Source organism: Tenrec ecaudatus, chromosome 1, assembly GCF_050624435.1.
Source record: "Tenrec ecaudatus isolate mTenEca1 chromosome 1, mTenEca1.hap1, whole genome shotgun sequence".
Taxonomy (NCBI): Eukaryota; Metazoa; Chordata; class Mammalia; order Afrosoricida; family Tenrecidae; genus Tenrec; species Tenrec ecaudatus.
This window is the reverse complement of record NC_134530.1, coordinates 14,064,195-14,085,875: the sequence shown is the minus strand read 5'-3', so window position 1 is coordinate 14,085,875 and position 21,681 is coordinate 14,064,195. Positions and strand designations below refer to the sequence as shown.

General features: G+C 40.9%; 1 protein-coding gene across 1 annotated transcript in view; it reads left to right on the top strand.

Annotated features, from left to right (window-relative positions):
- The window catches only part of LOC142443957 (vomeronasal type-2 receptor 116-like), a 29,029-nt gene that overhangs the window by 6,099 nt on the left and 1,249 nt on the right, over positions 1-21,681 (top strand). Inside the window, exons 2-6 of the mRNA XM_075545073.1 lie at positions 3,705-3,829; positions 6,141-6,432; positions 16,139-16,525; positions 18,584-18,811; positions 21,465-21,588. Coding sequence (XP_075401188.1) covers positions 3,705-3,829; positions 6,141-6,432; positions 16,139-16,525; positions 18,584-18,811; positions 21,465-21,588 — 1,156 coding nt within the window. The remainder of the gene's footprint in view (positions 1-3,704; positions 3,830-6,140; positions 6,433-16,138; positions 16,526-18,583; positions 18,812-21,464; positions 21,589-21,681) is intronic.

Sequence of the window (21,681 nt, the reverse complement as noted above, 5' to 3'; positions counted from 1 at the left end):
CCTGCCCATTCCTGTACCAGCCTCACAACAGTTCTTATGTTTGAGCCCATTGTTGCAGCCACTGTGTCCATCCATCATGGTGAGGACATTCCACGTTTTCATTGCCCCTCCACTTGACTAAGCATAGCGTCCTTCTCCAGGGACTAGTCTCTCCTGATAATGCCCTAAGTATACAAGACCAAGTCTCTCCTTCCTTGTCTTTAAGGAGCACTCTAGCTATACTTCTTCCAAGACAGATTCCTTTTTTTTTCTTTGGGCATTCCATGGCACTTTCAGTATTCTTCTCCAGCACTATAATTCAAATGCATTGAGTCTTACCCTTGGGGGACCATAAGACAATGCCAAGGATTTGGGCCAAAGCAAGCCACCCTCTTCCACTCAACAGAGATGAGATCATCTTTTCTGCAGACATATCCTCCTCTTCTCTTTGCCCTAGATCTCCACTGCAGTGCTTTTAACCTTTTCTTAATTTGTTTGAGTCTTTAAAATATTTTCTGCTTTCATCTAAGTTCAAAGTAATATACCCAGGCAAAGGACTTGAATAGATAGTTCAGCCAAGATGACATTCAGATGACCAACAAACATGAAGAAATCTTTACAATCACTATCCATCCAGGTGATGCAAATCAAAGAAACGATGAGATAACACCTCTACCCATAATGACAGCCAAATTAAAACAAGACAGAAAATAACAAATGCCAGAGCGGCTGTGAATGGATTGGATCCCTCACACACTGCTAATAGGAATATAATCATATGCGATCACTTTTAAGACGTCATATGGCACTACCCCAAACAAAAATCCAAATTTCCTATTTATTTAACCATCTTCTGGATATAGATCCTTGAGAAGGAATAGTCATCATGGGAACAGACATATTCAGAGCCTTGCCCATCCAAACACTGTTTACAGTGGCAAGAACATGAACAAATTTCATTCTCCTCAGTAGAATGAATTTTCAAAATTTTGTATAGATACGCAACGAAATACTATGGATTGCTAATAAAGAGTGACAAAGACAAGGGACCCCTCATGGCAAGGATTGGCCTAGAGAGCATTATGCGAAGTGAAATGTTTGTTGTTATTAGATGCCACCAAGTCTACTCCAACCAATAGCGACTCTATGCACAACAGAATGAAACTGTCCATTCTGCAGCATGCTCACAATTGATCCTAGGCTTGAGCCCATTGTGTCAATCCACCTTGTTGAGGGCCTACCTTTTTTTTTTTTACTGCCCCTCTATTCTACCCAGCATGATGTCCTTCTGCAAGAACTCTCTCCTGACAACATGCCCAGAGAACGTGAGAGGAAGTCTATTCCTCCTTGCCTCTAAGAAGCACTCTGGCCCTACTTCTTCTGAGACAAATTTGTTTGTACTGTTTGCAGTGCACGGTATTTTCAATATTCTTCATATGCATCATAATTCAAATTATCCAATCACAAAAGTACAAATATTATGAGAACACCATTTCATAAAAACTCAAGCTAGAGATTTCCTTGCCAAAGTGAAGACTTTTTAGTTTGCAAAAAGTGGAGAACACAAGAGCAAGAAGGAAAACAATGGACTGGATGGTTGCCGAATGCTAGTTTGGGTGAACGGGGTAAAGATAATTGTTCACATGGGGAGAAGAGAAATCTGGGAAAGAATGGGGTGTGTGTGTAAATGGTTTAGTGGTTTGATGAAGGGTTTAAACTATTGAATACCAAGCTGATTATCTGAAATCTGAACCTCAACTAATATGCCTAATAGCTTATGCAGAAAATAAACAAAACAAATAAACCATTGTCATTAAGTTCATTGTGACACTACAGGACAGGGTAGAACTGTACCCCAGGTTGCCAAGACTGTAAACTTCATGGAATCAGTCACCTACATCTTTGACCCAAACAGTGGGTATGCTTGAACTACCAAACTTCTGTTGGTTAACAGTTAAACGCTTAACAACTGTGACATCAGAACATCCTACTCCAGGTCTAGGGTGACTTTAATTCCCCAGCATTAAGCAATCGACATACTCCAGCCCTGCCACTGGCTCTGAATTCTTACAGCATCTAGCACCTGGCATAGGACTCTTTATGAGAATGGAGTTATAGGGAATGTGTACGGAGTTCCTATCTTTCCAGACCTGGAGCTCTGGGGTCGGGAGCAGTGAGAAGCCAGGATTAGAAAGTTTTTTTGAAGGTTGACTGGGAGGGGTGCAAGAAGGATGGTCACGGTCTCCCAGGGCCCCTCCTGTTGCCTCCATGGAGCTATGCCTATATAAGAGAGAGTGCGATTTCACTTGTGATATTTTTATCTGAATTTTGTCCAGTAAAATCTTTTTTTTCCTTTTTTCCCCTTGTTCAAAGACTTCTTATGCAAAAACATAGGGTACTACTGCCTCTGTCGGAGTTTCAGTGACTGTGATCTGTTGGAAACTGATCCTCAGGCCTTTCTTCTGAGGTGCCGCTGGTTATTTGAACTGCATTCCTTTTGAGTCGTGGCTGAGCTTTAACCACTTGTACCACCTCGGTCATCCAAGGGAATATACGCTAAAATGACATTTATATGAATATAAATGATTTTAGACCATCAGTTGATAAACTGATGAAAAATAGGATAGAGAATGCTAATTTCCCGTGTGACCATAAACTCAATTCCTCTGACCATGTTCTCCAGACCATGCGGCTCGAGGCAGGGGTCTTACAGATGTTCAAAAGCACATCCAGCGATACCATTGGTTACTGTGCTACTCTCTCTCTTAGCGCCACAAAGAATCTCCAGGAGACCTTTTGACTGACTGCCACACTGGCTATTCTGATTCCACGAGACTCAGCTGATTGCAACAAATCTGTTTTACTCAGGGTAGAAGAATTCAGAACCAGAAGGAGGTAATTCCAGAGCCTTGCTTTCCCTTATTTGTCATGAAATTGGTGAATTCCAGAGTGACAGCAATGACCCAAGTATGTCTTTCACTTTAAATGGTTTCAGTTGGTGTTGAGAACATTCATGTACAATTCCGTTATCCCGATGGATGACATCCAGTGAGTGCAGTGACCCTGCTTGTCCTCCTCTCCTGGGATGCTCCTTCGACATTCACATGAACTCCCTGTCCCCAAGTGTCTTGTCCTATCCACAAAGTTACTGTTGTCAGTTTGATTCCATAGAGATTCTTCAAAGAACACAGTGCTCACGGCAACACACTTGTCTAATTAATTTGAGCTGTTGAAAACATATTTTTACCTGTGTTTTCACTTTGACCCTGTCTCAGGTGTGGAGCCCTAGGACGGGAAGAGCCCCAAGGGACTTTACCTACAGACGTGTCCAGATGAGGCTGGGCTGAGGAAGTTAGGGGAAGAGCAGAGCCCCTGTAGTCCACAGTGGAATTGAGGGCAGACCTATATGTATAAATATATGGGATTCCTCCTTGCTTTCAGCACTGTCTTCTTGTTGCAGCTACCTGTCTTGTTGCAGAGGCTGGAGAGAGTGTGAGCAACCTCACACACATCTGTGGCCGGCATAGATGCCACTTTCCCCAGCATAAGGCTGACCTTTCCAGTGTTCATTTAATTCTTCCCTCCATTTATCAAGGATACCAGGCTCTACCTCAGGCTGGTGAGTCAGAGCGGGAATGCTCTCTCTGCCCTTTCTGCTTCTGCTCTGGCAGCTTCAAACTCTCGTGCTGACAATGAGTCTTCTTGAATGCATGTTTTTCCTGCAGCCCAGTGTCGACAGGGATGGGGATCTGGTGCTGGGAGGCTTTTTCCCCCTCTACACAGTGATTCATGACTCAGAACTAAACAGGAAGTTTTTCATGTCCCATCCAAGAGAAATGCAAGTTGACTGGTAAGTTGTGTGTGTGTGTGTGTGTGTGTGTGTGTGTGTGTGTGTGTGTGTGTGAGAGAGAGAGAGAGAGAGAGAGAGAGAGAGAGAGAGAGAGAGAGAGAGAGAGAGAGAGAGAGAGAGAGAGAGAACTGGTGTAGAGATTCTCCCCTGAGTTATGACTTTCCATGCCCCTTTCCTTCTCTAGATTGTAGGTTGACTTTGCTCTGAATCATGGTGACATTTTCGTGCAGCAGAATAAAACACTGCTCACACCTGCACTCTCTTCGTGGTCATGACGATGTCTGTGCCCACTGTTGTATTGGCCTCCAGGATTTCTTTGGTTTTTGATGACCCTGCACTTCACCAACCCTGATGTTCTTTTTCGGTTTTAATCACCAAGACTGCGTCTTCCTTTCTTTTTCACTTCGAGTATTATTTTCTTCTGAGTGAAAAGGAGCATAAGTATCCTTTAAGTTTTCCTGGCTTTCAATAATCCCTCTTGGTGGTGATTTTCTGCTGGAAAGCGTATGTTGCCATAGTCTATGGAAACTATCATGAAATCCCCCTGGTCAACCCCCAAACCATTGCCTTCAAGTCCATTATGACACTAGGCGGCCCCGAGTGTTATAGCACAGAACTGAGATCTTGAAGGTTTTCTTTTTTTTTTCAATTATCTTTTTTTTTTTAATTTTAAAAATTTATTAGGGGCTCATACACTTGAAGGTTTTCTTAGTGGTACTTTCCGCAGAAGCATAAATCTAGGCTTTTCTGCTAGGACACTGGTAGGTCATTGTGAACCGCTCACCTTTTTCAGTAGCCAAAAGAAAACCATTGATGCCACCCAGGGACCAATGGCTCCAAAAGCAAAGATCCCAAATTAATCTTATTACTGATGCAGGCTGTAGGAGGTGATAGACATTTTGAGTTAAAACGATTTGGCTGGGATTTAGTGCTGAAGGAAAGTTTCATGAGAAAATATAGCATCCAATTGGATGTCTTGTTATAACTTCTCTTTTGGAGACACCAGTCATTAAAGTCCCTTGTTAGAGGGACCACGGTTTCTGTCTCATGAACTACCTTTTAATTGTCCTTTGAGAGTTGTCAGAAATTTAAAAGCATACAAAAGGGAAGCTCATAGTGTCCATTTGAATTGCTCTTCTGCACGCTTACAGAGGCTGTTTCTAAACCCTATTGGCTCACCTGTGGCAGCACATTAACATGCTGGACAATGTTAGCATGATTAAACCAGACATTCTTCCCTTTCTGATGTGAAATTTCCTGACGAAATTCCAAATGTTTAGCATTGTTTCCTTTAGGACACAAGGACAGAGTCTAGCTTATTTTTTGGAGAAGTGAAATTTTTTTGCTCAAAGTCAACGTCAAATGAATTCATGGGGAACAGATGTCCTGTGAAAAATAGCTGCAAATTGTCAGACCCAAAGGGGAAGTTGTTGTTGGGTGTAATGAGAGTCACTTGTTGAAATGGTGTTTGGCTCTGTACGTTTTTACTTAGAAAATTTTGAGGATACCGCTGCACGCTCAACCTGTTCTACCTCCAAGCTTCTCCTCTTTGCTTTCCTCCCCTGCATGGCTTCATTGAATGTTTCACAATTGTTGTTTCATTGGATCCCGCACAACTGCACCTTTCCATGGCCCTCCCCTACGGTATTTTGGGCTTATTCATGAATCAGAGTTTGATATATGACTGCATATGTGAGTTCACTCCTTTTAAAGGAGCTTTGTAAATAGACCTCCCCACGGAACACACATCTTCTTACCAATAACTCACTTTAAGAAATTGATCCCTCCTCCCAATCCAGGGAGGTAGGTCTAGACCTTCTGGGATTTGGGGAATATCACACACACTGCTCCAGATCTCAAGCTCTTATGGCAATGATTTATCTGCACTGAATTAGTTTTCTGAGCCCAAATGCCCCATATGTTGTCTTTGGCTTGGGACAGGCATACTTTGTAGAAATTTCATGTTTGGGTCCAGAACAGCACAACAAAATGAGTTACACTTATATTTTTAGTTCCCAGTACATATAAAACTTATATTGACACTATACTGCTGTCTAATAAGTGTAAAATACCACTAGGAAAAGGCTAGAATGTGGTATGAGAATTACCAAAGAATTCCACAAAGACATGATTTGAACACATTATTGGGAAATTGTTGCAGACAGACTTGTCCAACACAGGATTTCTACAAACCTTCAATCTGTTAATGGCACAATATCTGTGAAGCACAATAAATGGAAGCATGTATATGATTTGAATTGTAAAACTTGATTTTTTTTCATAAAGAAATTTTTTTCTTGGTCTTGCTTAGGTTTAACTACAGAGGCTATAGTTATGTTCTGGCCTTTCTGTTTGCCATCGAGGAGATTAATAGGAGTCCCCACCTGCTACCCAACATGTCCCTGGGTTTCCGGCTCTACAACGCTTACCCCAGCGACATTAGCACCTTAAAGAGCGCCCTGGGCTGGCTCTCAGAAGGTGAGCCTCCCATACCTAATTACACCTGCCAGAAACACACAAAGAGCATGGCTGTCACTGTTGCCCTCACCTCCGAGTTCTCAATGCAGATTGGGGCACTGCTGGAGCTCTACAGGACACCACAGGTATGGTCATGGGGGGAAAGGGCTTTTCCTTCTGCAGTGCAGTTCTTCCACCATGTCAGTGAAAGAGAAAAGAGACACAGCTCCTGCAGGTTGCTCCTGCATGAGTGGGATTTATGTTTTGGGTGGGAAGCTGGAAAGGGGATCTATCAGCCAGAATTTATTGTTGCTTCAGGACCAATACCAAATAGATTCTGGAAATTCTCTTTCTCAAATGCTCCTAAAAGGTGGAAATTATTCTGGAATAGGAAAACCTATAGCTTCACAAAACTCATGGATGAATTCCATGATGATATAATTAAGTTTTTCTGTGAAGTTTGGAAACTCACTAGTATTTATTTTATCATCCATTTTAAGTATTATATCTAAACATGTGTTTATGGTATTTGAACATTGTCTTAGCTCCCTAGGGCTGCTGTAAGAAATACTACAAGGGGATGGTTCTTAAGAAAATTTATTTTCTCACACTGCAGACTAGAAGTCTTAATTCAGCACACTGACTTGAGAAAATGGCTTTTGGGGGAATTTATTTTCTCTTTTCAGCTTCTATTCCTTGATTCCTTGGAAATCTTCACATGACATCAGTATCCCCCCCCCCATTTGAGCTTGCTTATGTCTGTGTCTACAGTTCTCAAAAGTGATCAAGTTGAGGAAACACCCTATAGACATGGCCTCATTAACATAACAAAAGCAATCCTATTTCTAAAAGTGATTTCATCCACAGGTATTGGGATCAGGCCTCTAACACATATTTTAGGAATGCATATTCATCCATATCAGACTAAACAATTATGTTTTTAAAACTCCACATAGTTTAGGCTCCCAGGAAATAGAATTTCTTTTTAAAATGTGTCTTTGTGTCTTATTATCTATGTATTTTTTAAAATCATAAATTTTCAAGTGATTTTTCTCCTAGTCTCTGGCTTTCACTGTCCCTTCCCCTGGCTCCTCTGTAACCATCAAAGTCTGTTTCTTCGGGTGTGAAAGCCATTTTCTCATTTTACAATAATTGTCTCATAGCATTTTCCTCTATGGGATTGACTAACTTCTCTCAGCAGGGTGTCTTCCAAATTTGTCCACATCATCAGATGCTTGACAGTTTTATCATTTTTCTTGAATGCATATGTTCCATTGCATGTAGGTATCATATATGTTTATCCACTCATAGCCTGACTGGAATTTTGCTTATTTTCCAATTACCTTCCTATTATGGACAATATTGCAATAACTGCAAGGGTGCACATGTTTTTTGGGTTTTGCCCGTTATTTATTTATAGCATAGAGAGAAAGAGAGAGAGAGAAAGAGAGAGAGAGAGAGAGAGAGAGAGAGAGAGAGAGAGAGAGAGAGAGAGAGATGAGGCTTTATATTCCCTTAAGGAGTTACAGACTCCAGAATCCACAGAGACACTTCCAGTCTGTCCTATAAAGTTGTTATGAGACAGAATTGACTCCATGGCTGTGAGCTTGGCTTCTGAGTAATATTGCTTGGTCCTACAGTATATCTATTCCAATTTGTTTGAAGAAGCTTCATACCATTTTCCACAGCGCTTGTAAAAGTTTACAGTGAAGATTCCATCTCTCCACATCCTCTCCAGCATTTGCCATTTTCTTTCTTTCTTTTTTAAGCTTTGCTATCACTGCCTGATACTGTGGCATCTAATATTATTTTGATACGAATTTCTCAAACGGCTAGTGATCAGAAGCTTTCTTTCATATGCTTTGTTTACTACTTGGATGTCAACTTCGGTGTGTTGTTTATTCGGGTCTTCTATCCATTTAAAAACTATCTATTCATATCTATTATCATGTTCATATAAATTAGCATATTCAAATCGGTTCATTATTATTAACATTCATTTCCTACACCTCTCCGTCAGTTTGTTGTACTGTGATGGCTTGTGTGGTGCCGTGATGCTGGGAGATATGTCACTGGTATTTTAAATGCCATCAAGGTCACTCAGAGTGAATGAGTTTCAGTGGAGCTTCCAGACTAAGAACAGACAGTGAAAAAGAATTTGGTTCCCCACTTTAGGCCAAGAAGCCGTGGCAAACCTTATTCATAGTTTCGAAGCATTTAAAGTCCTGTAAGCTTAAACAAAGGAAGCAGCAAATTGCCAGATATACTGCCTGCAGATAGGACCTTCAGATTCAAGGGCACTTGAAATGTGCCTGAAGAGGACCTGATTTGGTGGCGGGTGGGCGGGGGGTGGAGAGAGTAAGTAGGGCAAAGCCTGTGGAAGTGGAGCCTTGCAATCTTTATTTGGTGATGGGGCACAAGTGAAGGTAAGGAGAAAACAGATGCAAAAATCGTTTAGTGGTTAGTTGAAAGGTGTGAAGTATGAATTTAGGAAAATTGGAAGTGGTCCAAAGTTCAATGGAATGCAAGAAGATCTATATCCTGGGCATTAGTGAGCTGAAACATACCATTGGCCAATGAACATTGGAGCGCAGATGTCTGGTCTTGGCCTGTTTCTTATTTCTTCTGGGTATATGCCTAGTAGTGGAATTGCTGGGTCATAAGCTAACTCGATTTCCGTCTGTTTTAGGTATTGCCAAATTGCTTTCCACAGTGGCTGCACGTATCTACAAGATTTTCCCGTATGTTTATTGGCCATTTGGGTTTCTTTCTTTGTGAATTTTCTGTTCAAGACTTTGGCCCACCTCCTCAGTGGGCTATTCATTTTTTTTCTTGCTGCAGGGTTCTGTAGATTTTAATAATAAGACCTTTGTCTGATATGTCATTACTAATATATTTTCCCAGCCTGTGGGCTTGCTTATTACTCTCTTGATGAGGTCTTTTGATGGACACAAAGTGTTTTATCTTTAGTATGTCCCACATGTCTATTTTATCTTCCTCTGGGTGTGTATCCTTTATTGTTACTGAAGCCCCATGTATTCTCTGTGCTAAGTTTCTTAGCTTTGTCCCAATTTTTCCTTGATAATCCTGATAGTTTGGGGTTTTACCTTGAGTTCCGTGATCCACCTTAAATTTGTCCTTGTGTATGGGGTGAGGTAAGGCTCTTGCTTAATTTTTCTGCAGGTTGATATACAGGTTTTCCAACACCAATTGTTAAAAGGGGCATCTGCTTCCCATTTGATATTTTTTGGGCCATTATCAAAGATCAGTGTCTGTATTCTGCTGTTTTTATTTCTGGATTATCTGTTATCCATTGGTCTGGGTAGCTCTCATTATACAAGCACCATGCTGTTTTGACAACCACGACTCAATAATAAGTTTCAAAGACAGGAAATGCAAGCCTGACCACTTTGTTCTTCTTCTTAAGGAGTTCTTTCCAATTCTGAGCTTCTTCCCTTTCCATGTGAAGTTGGCAGTCAGTTTTTACATTTCTTTGAAAAATGATGCTAGTATTTGTATTGGGATTTCATTGAAACTATCTAGTGCCTTAGGTAGGATTGACATCTTTATATTATTGAGTCTACCTATCCACAAGCATGGGATAGGTTTCCATTTGTGAAGGTCCCTTTTGGCTTCTTATAATAATGTTCTATAGTTTTCCTCATAGAGATCTTTTGGGGTTTTTTTTGTTTAAATATATCCCTAGATATTTCAGTCTATGCTTGGCTATTGTGGAATGTACTACCTTTTTAATCTCATTTTCTGCAATCCCATCAGTTGTATATAGCTATCCAATTGACTTCTGCTTGCTTATCTTGTATTCTGCCTCTCTACCATATTCCTCTATCACTTCCAGCATTCCTATTGTGCAGCCTTTGGGATTCTCAATATATAAATTACATCATCTGCAAATAGCAATAATGTCACTTCTTCTTTCATCGGACTTATTTTTGATACCCTTCAATTGCCGTATATTAGCTAGGACCTCCGGGATGACGTTGAATAAAAGTGGGGACAAGGGACATCCTTGTTTGGTTCCCTTTTTCAGTGGGAATGTTTTCATTTTTCTCCATTGATGGTAATGCTGATTGTTGTATTTTCATATATAACTTTAGTTATATTGAGGTAATTTCCTTCCATTCCTATCTTCTTGAGTGTCTTAATTAGGAATGGGTGTTGAATGTTGTCAAATGCTTTTTCTGCATTATTGTTATTATCATGTCTTTAATTCCATTAGAGTCTGTGGTAATTTCCCCCATTTCATCCCTCAACCTGGATATTGACATCTGTTCCTACCTATCTATTCCTAGGTTTTCCAACAGACTGCCAATTCTGTTGAACCTTACAAATATTCTCAACCTGTGGGTCATGACCCCTTTGGGGGTCGAACGACCCTTTCACAGGGGTTGCTTGATTCACAACAGTCACAAAATTACAGTTATGAAGTAGCAATGAAGATAATTTTATGATTGGGGGTCCCCACAACATTAGGAACTGTATTAAAGGGTCATGGCATTAGGAAGGTTAAGAATCACTGCTTTAGAAGAACCAGCTTTTTGATGAATTGATTTTCTCCATTGTGTTTTGTTTTTCCACTCATTTATCTCCTCCTTGATTTTATAATTTATTTTCTTTTGCTATTAGAAGGTTTATTCTGTTGACTCTGTTCCAACTGCTGAAGGTTTTGTGATAGTGTATCCACCATAAGTGTATCTTCCTTCTTGATCTCCACATTTATTGCCATCAAGCATCCTCTGATAACTGCCTTTGTTGTATCCCATAGATTTTGGTATGTGGTATTCTCATTCTCATTAGTTTCTGGAAACTTCCTAATTTCATCTCTAATTTGGCCCAATACTTACTGCTTATGAAGAAGTAAGTTATTCATCCTTCACGTATTTTCCCTTGTTTTTTTAAATCTTTTTGTTGTTGATTTCCAGCTTTATGCCATGGTGGTCAAATAAGGAAGTCTGAGTGACCTTTATTTGTTTGAATTTGCTCAAACTTGATTTGTGTCCCAGCATCTGGTCTATTTTCAAATATATACTTGTGAACTGGAAAAGAATGTGAATGTTTTGGCAGTTGGGTGGAGAGCTCTGAATATGTCTAACAGTCGAATTATCCAATTGTATAATTCTGTAGCCTCCTTGTTGAGCTTCTTTCCTTCTGACCTATCTCTGTCAGAGAGCAGTGTATTGAAGTCTCCTACTATGATTGTCAATCCTGTGATTTCTTTTTTCTTCTTTTGAAGGATTTGATTGTCATATTTCATGGGTCTCTTGTTGGGTGAATATATGTTTATTATGTTCATTAGCTCTTGGTCTACTAATCCCTTAACTATTACATAATGTCCATAGTTATCTCTTGTTATGTCCTGCACCTTGAAATCGATTTTGACAAAGATTAGAATTGCAACTCCTGCTAATTTTAGAGTGTCATTAGCTTGATATAACTTCTATCAACCTTTGATCCTCAACCTGTTTCTGTCTGTGAGGTTAAGATGTTTTTTCAGACAACAGAATTCTGGATTTTGTTTCCCACTCCAGTCTGTTATCCTTTTTCATTTGATCGAGGAATTGAGACCATTGGCATTCAGAGTTATTATATGCATCTGTGGATTCTTTGCTGTCATCTCATACTTTTTGTGATAGACATTTTCCTTCCGTCCTCCTTAGCAGGTGTGTAGGAATTCATTCTTACCTTCTTTTCATCGTTGGGCCAAAGATGTCTTGGGCATTGCTTTCAGTGCTCTGACTTCTGGTTAGTGTTATATTATGTGGTGGTCTCACGTTTGTGCTCTGTGGGTGTGGTTCTTTTAGCCAAAGTGAGTTGGAAAGTAATTTTTGTAATGCTGCTTTTTTGTTGGTGGTGGTGGTGGTTTTTTTTTTAGGAAGTCTCTAAATTTTTCCTCATGTGAAAAAACCCTTACCTCGCCGTCTATTTTGATGGATAGTTTGGCAGGATAGAGGATTCTTGGTTTACCATTATTCTTCTTCAACTTTTGGCAGCTGCTACTCCATTCTCTCCTCCTCTTAATGGTTTCTGCTGATAAGTCTGAGCCTGTTATTATCTGATTACGCTTATAGATGACTACACTTTTTCCTCCAGCTGCTCGGATGATTTTCTCCTTTTCTTCAAAATTGGATAATTTGGCTACTGTATACGTTGGTCTGTTTTCTTGGGGTTTAATGTAATTGGTGTCCTCTCTGCTTCCTGGATGATTATCTGATGCTCCTTCATTAAATTGGGGATGTTTTCTTGCAGGAATTCCCTCGCTATCTTGGCTGTTGATTTTTTGTTATGTCTTGCACTGGTATCCCAATTATATGAATATTGTTTCTTTTCATAGCATCGCACACTGTTCTCAGGTTTCCTTCAATTTCTTTGATTATCTTGTTTTTCTTTCACATTTGTTGAATTCTGCTGGTCTGTTTTCAAGGTCGCTGATATGATTCTCTGCCTCTACTAGCCTGTTGGTAAGGTCTTTTACCACTTGCTTTGCTTCTGCTGCATCATCCCTTAACACTTGTATTTCCCTTCAGTAAGTGGACTCTACCCTCTCTATTTTTTCATCCTTTTTCCGTATTGATTCCCTCACATCCTATATGACTCTAAGCAACACACTGAAGATTTCTTTCTCTGATGGCTCAAAGTCTGCTTCTTCTATGTACATTACTAGGTTCGGGTCCTCCTCAGACATTACATTTTGCTTTCTTGTAGTGACTGCTGATGTGGGTTGTTGTTTGTGCGGCATATTGGTGGAGCTCCGTACCATTTTTCTGGGAGTCGAGGAGCCCTGTGATTTTTTTCTCAGAGGCTGGTAAAAATGACTCTAGGGACTACATAGAGCCAACTGTGCTGTGGGATTGAGCTACACCTATATCTCACTGGGGCTGACTCCCTCCTTTGACAGCCAGAGGTATTTATTTGGTGGGTGACATAGGTGGCTCTGTCACACAGGGTATGTGGGGCAAACACGGGGAGAAAGGGTGGTGCTGGGCAGGTCAATAGCTTGTAGTGTGGGCTAGACCTCATGGCCCATATCAGGGAAGGGAGCTACTCAAGAGACTTGTGCATAGACTGGTTGCAGTCTCTGATCACTAGCAGAAATGCCAGGTGTGTCTTCACCAGTGAGGGTGGCACTGGGTAGGCTGATCTCATATGGGCAGCCTGGCATTCACAGTGACCTGGGTGCAGAAGGCTATATGAAATACGTATTTCATTGGTAAGTTGGTGGAGAGTAGGTTTTGTCCAGGTGTGTAAGCAGGTTCTAGATGTTGTGTTGGGGTGGATGATTGGTATGTTAAATCTACCAGGGTTCCTCATCAACCCTGTAAATTGTGAAACGGAAAGTGCAGATATTTAATTATTTGTGTTTATAACAGAAGGCCCCTTTATAGTAGGTTGCTGCCCAACTCCAAGTTCCCCTCTCCTTATGTACAACCCCAAGGTGGACATAGGATGTTATTGTGGGTGCCCCTGTGAGGAGGGGCTTCTATTCAGAGGGTGCTCTGGATAGGGCCAGTGGGACTCTTTGTTCGCTGACAACCTTGCCAGGGGTGGGGAAGGTCGCTGAGTCCCAATTCCTGTGGCGTGGAAAGGAGTCCTGTGTTTTCTTTCTCAGAAGCTAGTGCGAATATGTCTAATAACTATCTGGAATTAGCTATACCACGAGCACAAGTTGATCCACTCTCTCCCTGGGGGCCGGCTCTCTCCCTAGAAAGCTGCAATTATACCTGGTGAGTTTAAAGGAGGTTGTGTGTTGCTGATGTGAAGGGAACAGGTTCCAGAGGTTATCATGGTTGGGGTAAAGGAGGAGTACAGTGATTCAACCAGGCTCCCTTATCAACCCTGGGTATTATGTAGGGATAGTGTTTGATGGTATGATGTTTTACTTTCTTGTGGTAGTAAAGGTCTTGTAGGGTGTCAGAGAGGGGGTGAGATCCAGGCCAGAGGGGTTAATTTGGTGTCTGGTATTACTGAGTGCTGTGTTCTTGTGATTGAATTAATTATTACCTTGAGAGAATGTACCTCTGGTGAATCAGGTCAGAGGGGATGGGGGTGGTAGAAGTGGTCAAGTGGGGATGGGGCCTATTCCTGTCACCTATCTAAGTAGCCTAGGGGGGGGGTCTTTTAAGTTTTCTTAAAAGGGGCTTGTAGGGTTTCCTGGTATCGGGGCTGTACTCTCCCCCAGGACAGGGGGATTAGATTGGCTGAGTGGATTTGGGGCTCACTGGGTCTGAGTTCTCCATGCTGCCCTTTTAGCTATTTCCCTGCTCACCCCTCTGAGACTCCATAGGCTGTGCTCCAGAGATCCACAATCTCCCCTGGGTAAATAGCCCAGGGGCTCTCTGATTGTAGTAAATTAAGTGTCTAATTATCTTATGTTACCCACACTAGCAGTTCGCACATGGAGCTTGGGAGAAGGGGAAAGGTGGTGGCTGATCTTCTCCCAAGCAAGGATGAGAGGTTCAAAGCAAGAGAATGCATGAGCAGAGAGGGTAGTGCTGGAGTGGGCTCCTGTGGCTAGTTTTCCGAGGCTATCACGGGCCTGGGATTATGACCATGCTCAGACAGCAGTCTGGGGTAATTACTGCATGGACTGGTCTTGGACCTCGGGCACAGAGAGGGGCAGTGGATACTGTCCCCCCAGGACCTGGCAAGGGATGTGGAGAGCCAGTGGGCAGATGAAGTGAGCTTAGAGCATTGCAGCAACCCCTTGAATCACTCATAAGGGTGACAATCATAAGGGGAGGTCTGAACCACAAACCCTAGGACACTGGGATTCTATTTCTAGCACCTGTCCTCCAAATATTGCCCTCCTTACCTCTTGATTTTCTGATCTAACAATGGGAGCACTTGCCTCCCAGATATGTGAAGGAGGGGTACAACTGTTCACTGTGGGATTAGAGGAGTTCTCAAGTATCACTCTGCCCAAATGAGTAGTATGGGGAACAAGGGATTGGGTCACAGCTCTCTCTCCCAGTTCCCTGGATTGGAGGCTTCTTTGTAAATAGGGGGTTTGGGTGGATAGTTCACCTACTGAGAATTTGCCACGTTTCTCTTTCCTTGAATTAGATTCTCCCTTCAATTTTCCATTTGGTGTCTGGTCATTCATCTCTTTTACCTGTAAGATTGAGAACTCTAGGTTTTAGCTTCTTCTCCTCCTCCTCCTCCTCCTCCTCCTCCTCCTCCTCCTCCTCCTCCTCCTCTTCCTTCTGTCTTTTAATTTTTGCTGCATGTAGTGGATTTAGAGCATCAGCCTAAGCTGCCAGGTGTAAACTGAAGTTCTTAATATTCTTTACAGATAGTAAAATGCTTAGTCCTTATAGTGCCAGTGTCATGTTGCCATTACTCAACTTTCACAGATGTGAGAACTAAAATGGACAAGGGTTACGGAACTTGTCCACAGTCCTTTAACTACTCACAACAATGTCAAGATTTGAAGTCAGTTTATCTGACACTGAATATTGCTTCATACCCACTGTGTTATATTCGGGAATATAAATGTTAGCTAACGGAGCTCAGTGATGCACTGGTTAAGCACTCAGCAGTTGGAACTCACCAGCTGCTCCATGAGAGAAAGACTTGGAGATCTGCTCCTATCAATATCCTGCTTTGAGAACCTCCAGGATAGTTTTACTGTCTTATTGGGTTATTGGGAGTTTGGATCAACTAAAAAGGCCCACTACCATAACACCTGATCACTGGAAATCTGCTACCAAAAGGTCTTGACTCTGAAAACCCTATGGCGTGCAGCTTAGCTTGGGGTAACTACCATGCTTTTCTGCAATTGTCTTTATAACTTTGCTTTCAAGAACCCATGTGGAACATTTCTCTCTTTTGATTCAGATATTCTGTGGCTCTTTTGATCCTTTGTTGAGAAATAAGGACCAGTTTTCCTCTCTCTACCAGATGGCTCCCAAACATAATGGTCTGGCTTCAGGGATGGTCTCCTTACTGATCCATTTTGAATGGACCTGGGTCAATATCTTAGTGTCAGATGATGTAAAAGGTGATCAGTTTCTTTGGGACCTTAGAAGAGAAATGGCCATCAAAGGTGTCTGCATGGCACTTATGGAAAAAATTTCTGTAACAGAGAAAATTGACAGGCCAAAAGATTTCACCAACATTCTCAGAATATTAGACTCATCTGCAAATGTGGTCATTGTTTATGGTGACGGAATTACATCAATTGCTCTGGTCCTTGCAGGAGACCATCACTTAACAACCCACAAGGTATGGATCACCGCATCACAATGGGAAGAGTTTGAATTAGGACTTAGCCTCTTCTTAAATACTTTCCATGGAACTTTTTACTTTGTACACCAGAGTTCAGAGATACCTGGTTTCAAGCACTTTTTGAGGACAGTGAATCCTTCCAAGTACCCAGAAGATTTTTTCCTTGCCAAATTATGGCTCCACATTTTCAATTGCTCCTTTGCAGGAACTGTATGTGGGGAAAATTTTGCATGCCCACACAATGCCTCGTTGGCATCTCTACCTAAGTCTTTTATGGACATTAAAATGATGAAATCCATCAAGTATATCTATAACACTGTACAGTTGGTGGCCCAAACCCTCCATGAAATGATTTTTATGGGAGGAGAAGAAACAGGATCCCTGATAGAAGTCAAACTCCCTGGGTTTCTCCCCTGGCAGGTAAAGCTTCTTCTTATATTTGATGTACATGAATGGTGTGTTGGCATCTGAAAGTGTTTTACTGAGTTATAAAATTATAATGAAACCTTGAATAGCTAAATTAATCTTGAGAAATAGCATAGTACTCATACTTCCTAAGATACTAAAATTTCTCATTTCAAACATACCTAACAGCTGAAAACATACTAAAACCCTACAGGAGTTAAAAATATCAGTGGTTCAAAAATGGAAGAAAAATAAGGCTATCTGGCCCTTTAAATGTTAGAGTATCAGACACTATAGAATTGCTATGATTCTGACTATACTCGATGGGAGAGGGTATAGTTTCTATTTTGTTAATGTTTTCCAGGGGATATGAGGGGTACTGGTCTAATAATGGACATATGGACAAATGGAATAGAATGGAAACTCCAAAAATAAATGCATACATCTATGGTCAACTGATTTTTGACAAAGCATCTTTCTTTGCATTTGAAAAGTCTCTCCAAGAACCTAAAGAAAACCAATGGTCAGCGTTTTAAGTCATGACCATCCCTAAAATAATCATCAGAAATATAGTTTATAGGATAGTTTAATGAATAACCTCTGGGCCACCGGTGGCAGAAAGGATTTGATTTGTTGTAGCCTACCACCTAACGTGTGGTGGTTAAAAATCAATCAGGGACACCATGGGGAAAAACGGTCTGGTAATTACAGCCAAGAAAATCTCATTGTTGTAAGTGCTGGTGAGTTGGTTATGACTCATAGCAACCCTGTGTGCAACAGAACCCAGTGTGCAACCCTGTGTGCCCAGTCCTGTGCCATCCCCACAATAGTTCTTATGTTTGAGCCCATTGGTGCAGCTACTGTGTCAACTCATCTTATTGACGGTCTCCTTTTATTTATTTTCACTGCCCAGCTACTTTACTAAGCATGATGTCCTTCTCTAGAGACTGGTCTCTTCTGAAGAAATGTCCAAAGTATGTGAGATGAAATTTCATTATCCTTGGCTCTAAGGAGCATTCTGGCAAGATTTTTTCCAAGACAAATCTGTTTGCTGTTTTGCCGATCCATGTTATTGCCAATATTCTTTGCCAGTACTATAATTTAAATGCCCCAAGTCTCCTTTGGCTCTGCTTATTTAATGTTCTGCTTTCAGATGCATATGAGGCGATGGAAAATATTATCACTTGGATTAGGCACACCTTAGTTATCAAGACTTTGCTTTTCAACACTTTAAAGAAGTCTTCTGTAGCAGGTTGACCCAATCAATACAACCTTTGTTCTCTTGGCTGCTGTTGAAACCTTTTCACTTTGGTGACCCTGTTGGCATTTGAAATATTGGTGGCATAGCGTCCAGCATCGCAGCAACACAAAAGCCACCACATTAGGAAACACTGACAGGCAATTGGTGGAGAAACTGCCACGGAGCATTTCAAATCGGTAATACTTAGGGTATCATGCGTCAGAATTGCTCTGTGAATTTGAGCTTGGGTTTTTTTCCTGGAGCAGGTTAAGGCATCTGATTCTTCAGACCATCAGAATAGGTACCATATTCTGTACGTGGAGAGGAAGAGAGAGGGGAAGAAAGCCTGTCTGAGTATTCTGTCTCTAATGCCCATGCTGTTCTCATTTCATCATAATGCTTTCCCTCAGCTGCACCAATTCCTAAAACACACCCAACTGGAAAACAGCGCTGGAGAACATGTCTCACTGGATGGAAACAGATATGAGATGTCAAAATATGAGATTTTTAATTATTGGAATTTTCCTGAAGGTTTTGAATTTCACGTGAAAGTAGGGGAGTTTTTCCCCCAGGGCCTACATGGTCACAGTTTGAGGATCCAGGAGGAGCTGATAGAATGCGCTATTGGATTTGAAGAGGTTAGATGCATTCTTCAACTACAAGCCAAAGAAGAGACAAGATATGAGAATAATTGTGTAACCACGCAACTCACTACAAAATCTGCATTTATTAATATATCATTAATTTGTTGTTAGTACCAAAGGATTTTAAAGAATACTTTTAATTAAGGTGATATCATGCTTTACAGACTAGAATTACTTCATAGTGATTTCTTGGCTGTAAACTTTTTTTTCTTTTCATCACTGAGTGGATTGGGACTGGATGTGTGGTCAACATTGGTCAGAATTAATTTAAGGGAGATATATTTGTATCTATCTCACCCAAATAGACTCTAACCTATTAACTGATTTTGAAATTTAATTTACTAACTGCTCAAACAGAAAGAATATTTACTGAAAAGAAAGAAAAAATATTAAAAACTAGAACAAATTAATATGGATATTAAAGGAGATCAAATGGTAGGATGCTGAATTTTAATCTAACTGTATCTGCAATAAACCAGTTTTTATTTTATTTATTTATTTATTTTTTTAACAATTTATTGGGGCTGATACAATTCTTTTCACAGTTCATACATATACATACATCAATTGTATAAAGCACATCTGTACAGTCTTTGCCCTAATCATTTTTTTCTCTTTTCTTCTTTTACATTTTATTAGGGACTCAAACAACTCTTACCACAATCCATACATATACATATATCAATTGTATAAAGCACATCCATATATTCCCTGCCCCAATCATTCTCAAGGCATTTGCTCTCCACTTAAGCCCCTTGCATCAGGTCCTCTTTTTTTTCCCCCCTCCCTCCCCATTCCCCCCTCCCTCATATGCCCTTGGTAATTTATACCTCGTTATTTTGTCATATCTTGCCCTATCCGGAGTCTCCCTTCCCCCCTTCTCTGCTGTCCCTCTCCCAGGGAAGAGGTCACATGTGGATCCTTGTAATCAGTTCCCCCTTTCCAACCCACTCACCCTCCACTCTCCCAGCATCGTCCCTCACACCCTTGGTCCTGAAGGTATCATCCACCCTGGATTCCTTGTACCTCCAACCCTCATATGTACCAGTGTACAGCCTCTGTCCTATCCAGCCCTGCAAGGTAGAATTCGGATCATGGTAGTTGGGGGGAGGAAGCATCCAGGATCTGGGGGAAAGCTGTGTTCTTCATCGATACTACCTCACACCCTAATTAACCCATCTCCTCTCCTAAACCCCTCTATGAGGGGATCTCCATTGGCCGACACTTGGACCTTGGGTCTCCACTCTGCACTTCCCCCTTCATTTAATATGATATATATATACATATATACACATACATATATACATATATACACATACACACACTTATAACTTTTTTTTTGCATGATGCCTTACACCTGGTCCCTTGGGCACCTCGTGATCGCACTGGCTGGTGTGCTTCTTCCATGTGGGCTTTTTTGCTTCTGAGCTTGATGGCCGCTTGTAATAAACCAGTTTTTAATTGAGGTTATTATCTGGTTTATCTTGTTATTCTTGTTAGTTGTTTTTTTGTGTGCTGTATTTGTTGCTGTTGTTTGTTTGTCTTTTAATGTTTTTCTGTATATAAAATCCAGGACAGTTAAATCTATAGAGGTACAACCTGGATTAATGGGTCCTTGAGGGTATGGCAGGGGAGGATGGGGTTAAATGGGGAGCTAATAACAATGAGTATGATAATGTAGAAAATGTTCTAAAACTGATGGTGGTGATGATTGTACAACTCTTCTTGATGTGATTGAACTATTGATTTGCATGATTTGTGAATAATATGAAAATTAAAACTATTTATAAAAAAGAAAAGAACAAGAAAACCCCATGAAGAACAATAACAAAGACAGTATTTACTGAACATGGTTGAAATTTTGCTATTTGAGATGCACAACAAACAAAATTTTAAAAAACCACAACCCTTGATTCTGTTGCTGTCAAGTTGAATATGACTCCTGGCCGTCCCATTGTGACAGAGTAGAACTGGGACCAGTAGGGTTTCATTGACTCGAATGTTTATAGAAGAAGGTTGCTCACATTTTGTGGTGCTGCTCGGTGGGTTCAGATAGCCAAACGTTGTTAGTAGTTTAGCACAACCACCCCCGCCCCCCCAGGACGTCTGTGTACAGAAACAGGAGAGGACATAATCTGGGGACTTGCACATACAATTGAAACTGGCTTTCCTCATTTGGGTTTTTTCTTTCCCACCAAAGAAAAAGAATTCTATTTGACTTGCATCAACAGGACGGATCCTCATATTGTGTTGCTTTCGCTCAAAATGGGTTTTGAGGAATTTAAAGCAATGGCGAGGATCCCTGGGGGTGCAAAAGTAAAGCACTTCATGGCTGCCTGAAAGGTTCGTTGTTGGAACCTATAGGAGCTATAAGAGAAGAGGGCTGTCAACTTGCTCTGTAAAGATTACAGTTTTGGAATCCAAATGGGCAACTGGACTTTGCCTTATAAGGACATTGAGTCCAATCACTAGGGTCATTACCAGTCTGGAAGAATAGGACCATTACGAGTCAAGAGCCCTTTAGAACAAGAGGTTATACAATGTCACTAACAACAACAAAACAATGTTAGTCAATATAATTACATTATATGATATGATTCCTTTATATAATATTATCAAACTATTATTAATGATTCTTTTCTTTCAGATGCCCCACTCTGTGTGTAGCAAGAGCTGTGGCCTGGGATTTATGAGAATTCTGCAGGAAGGGCAGCCTTTCTGCTGCTTTGATTGTATTTTGTGTCCAGAAAAAAGAATATCTAATCAAACAGGTATGAACTGACAAAATCCCACAATCGATTTCTCTAAATTCTTATGAGCCTTTAAGAGGCCCTGGGTAACACAAACAGTTAAGCATGCAACTA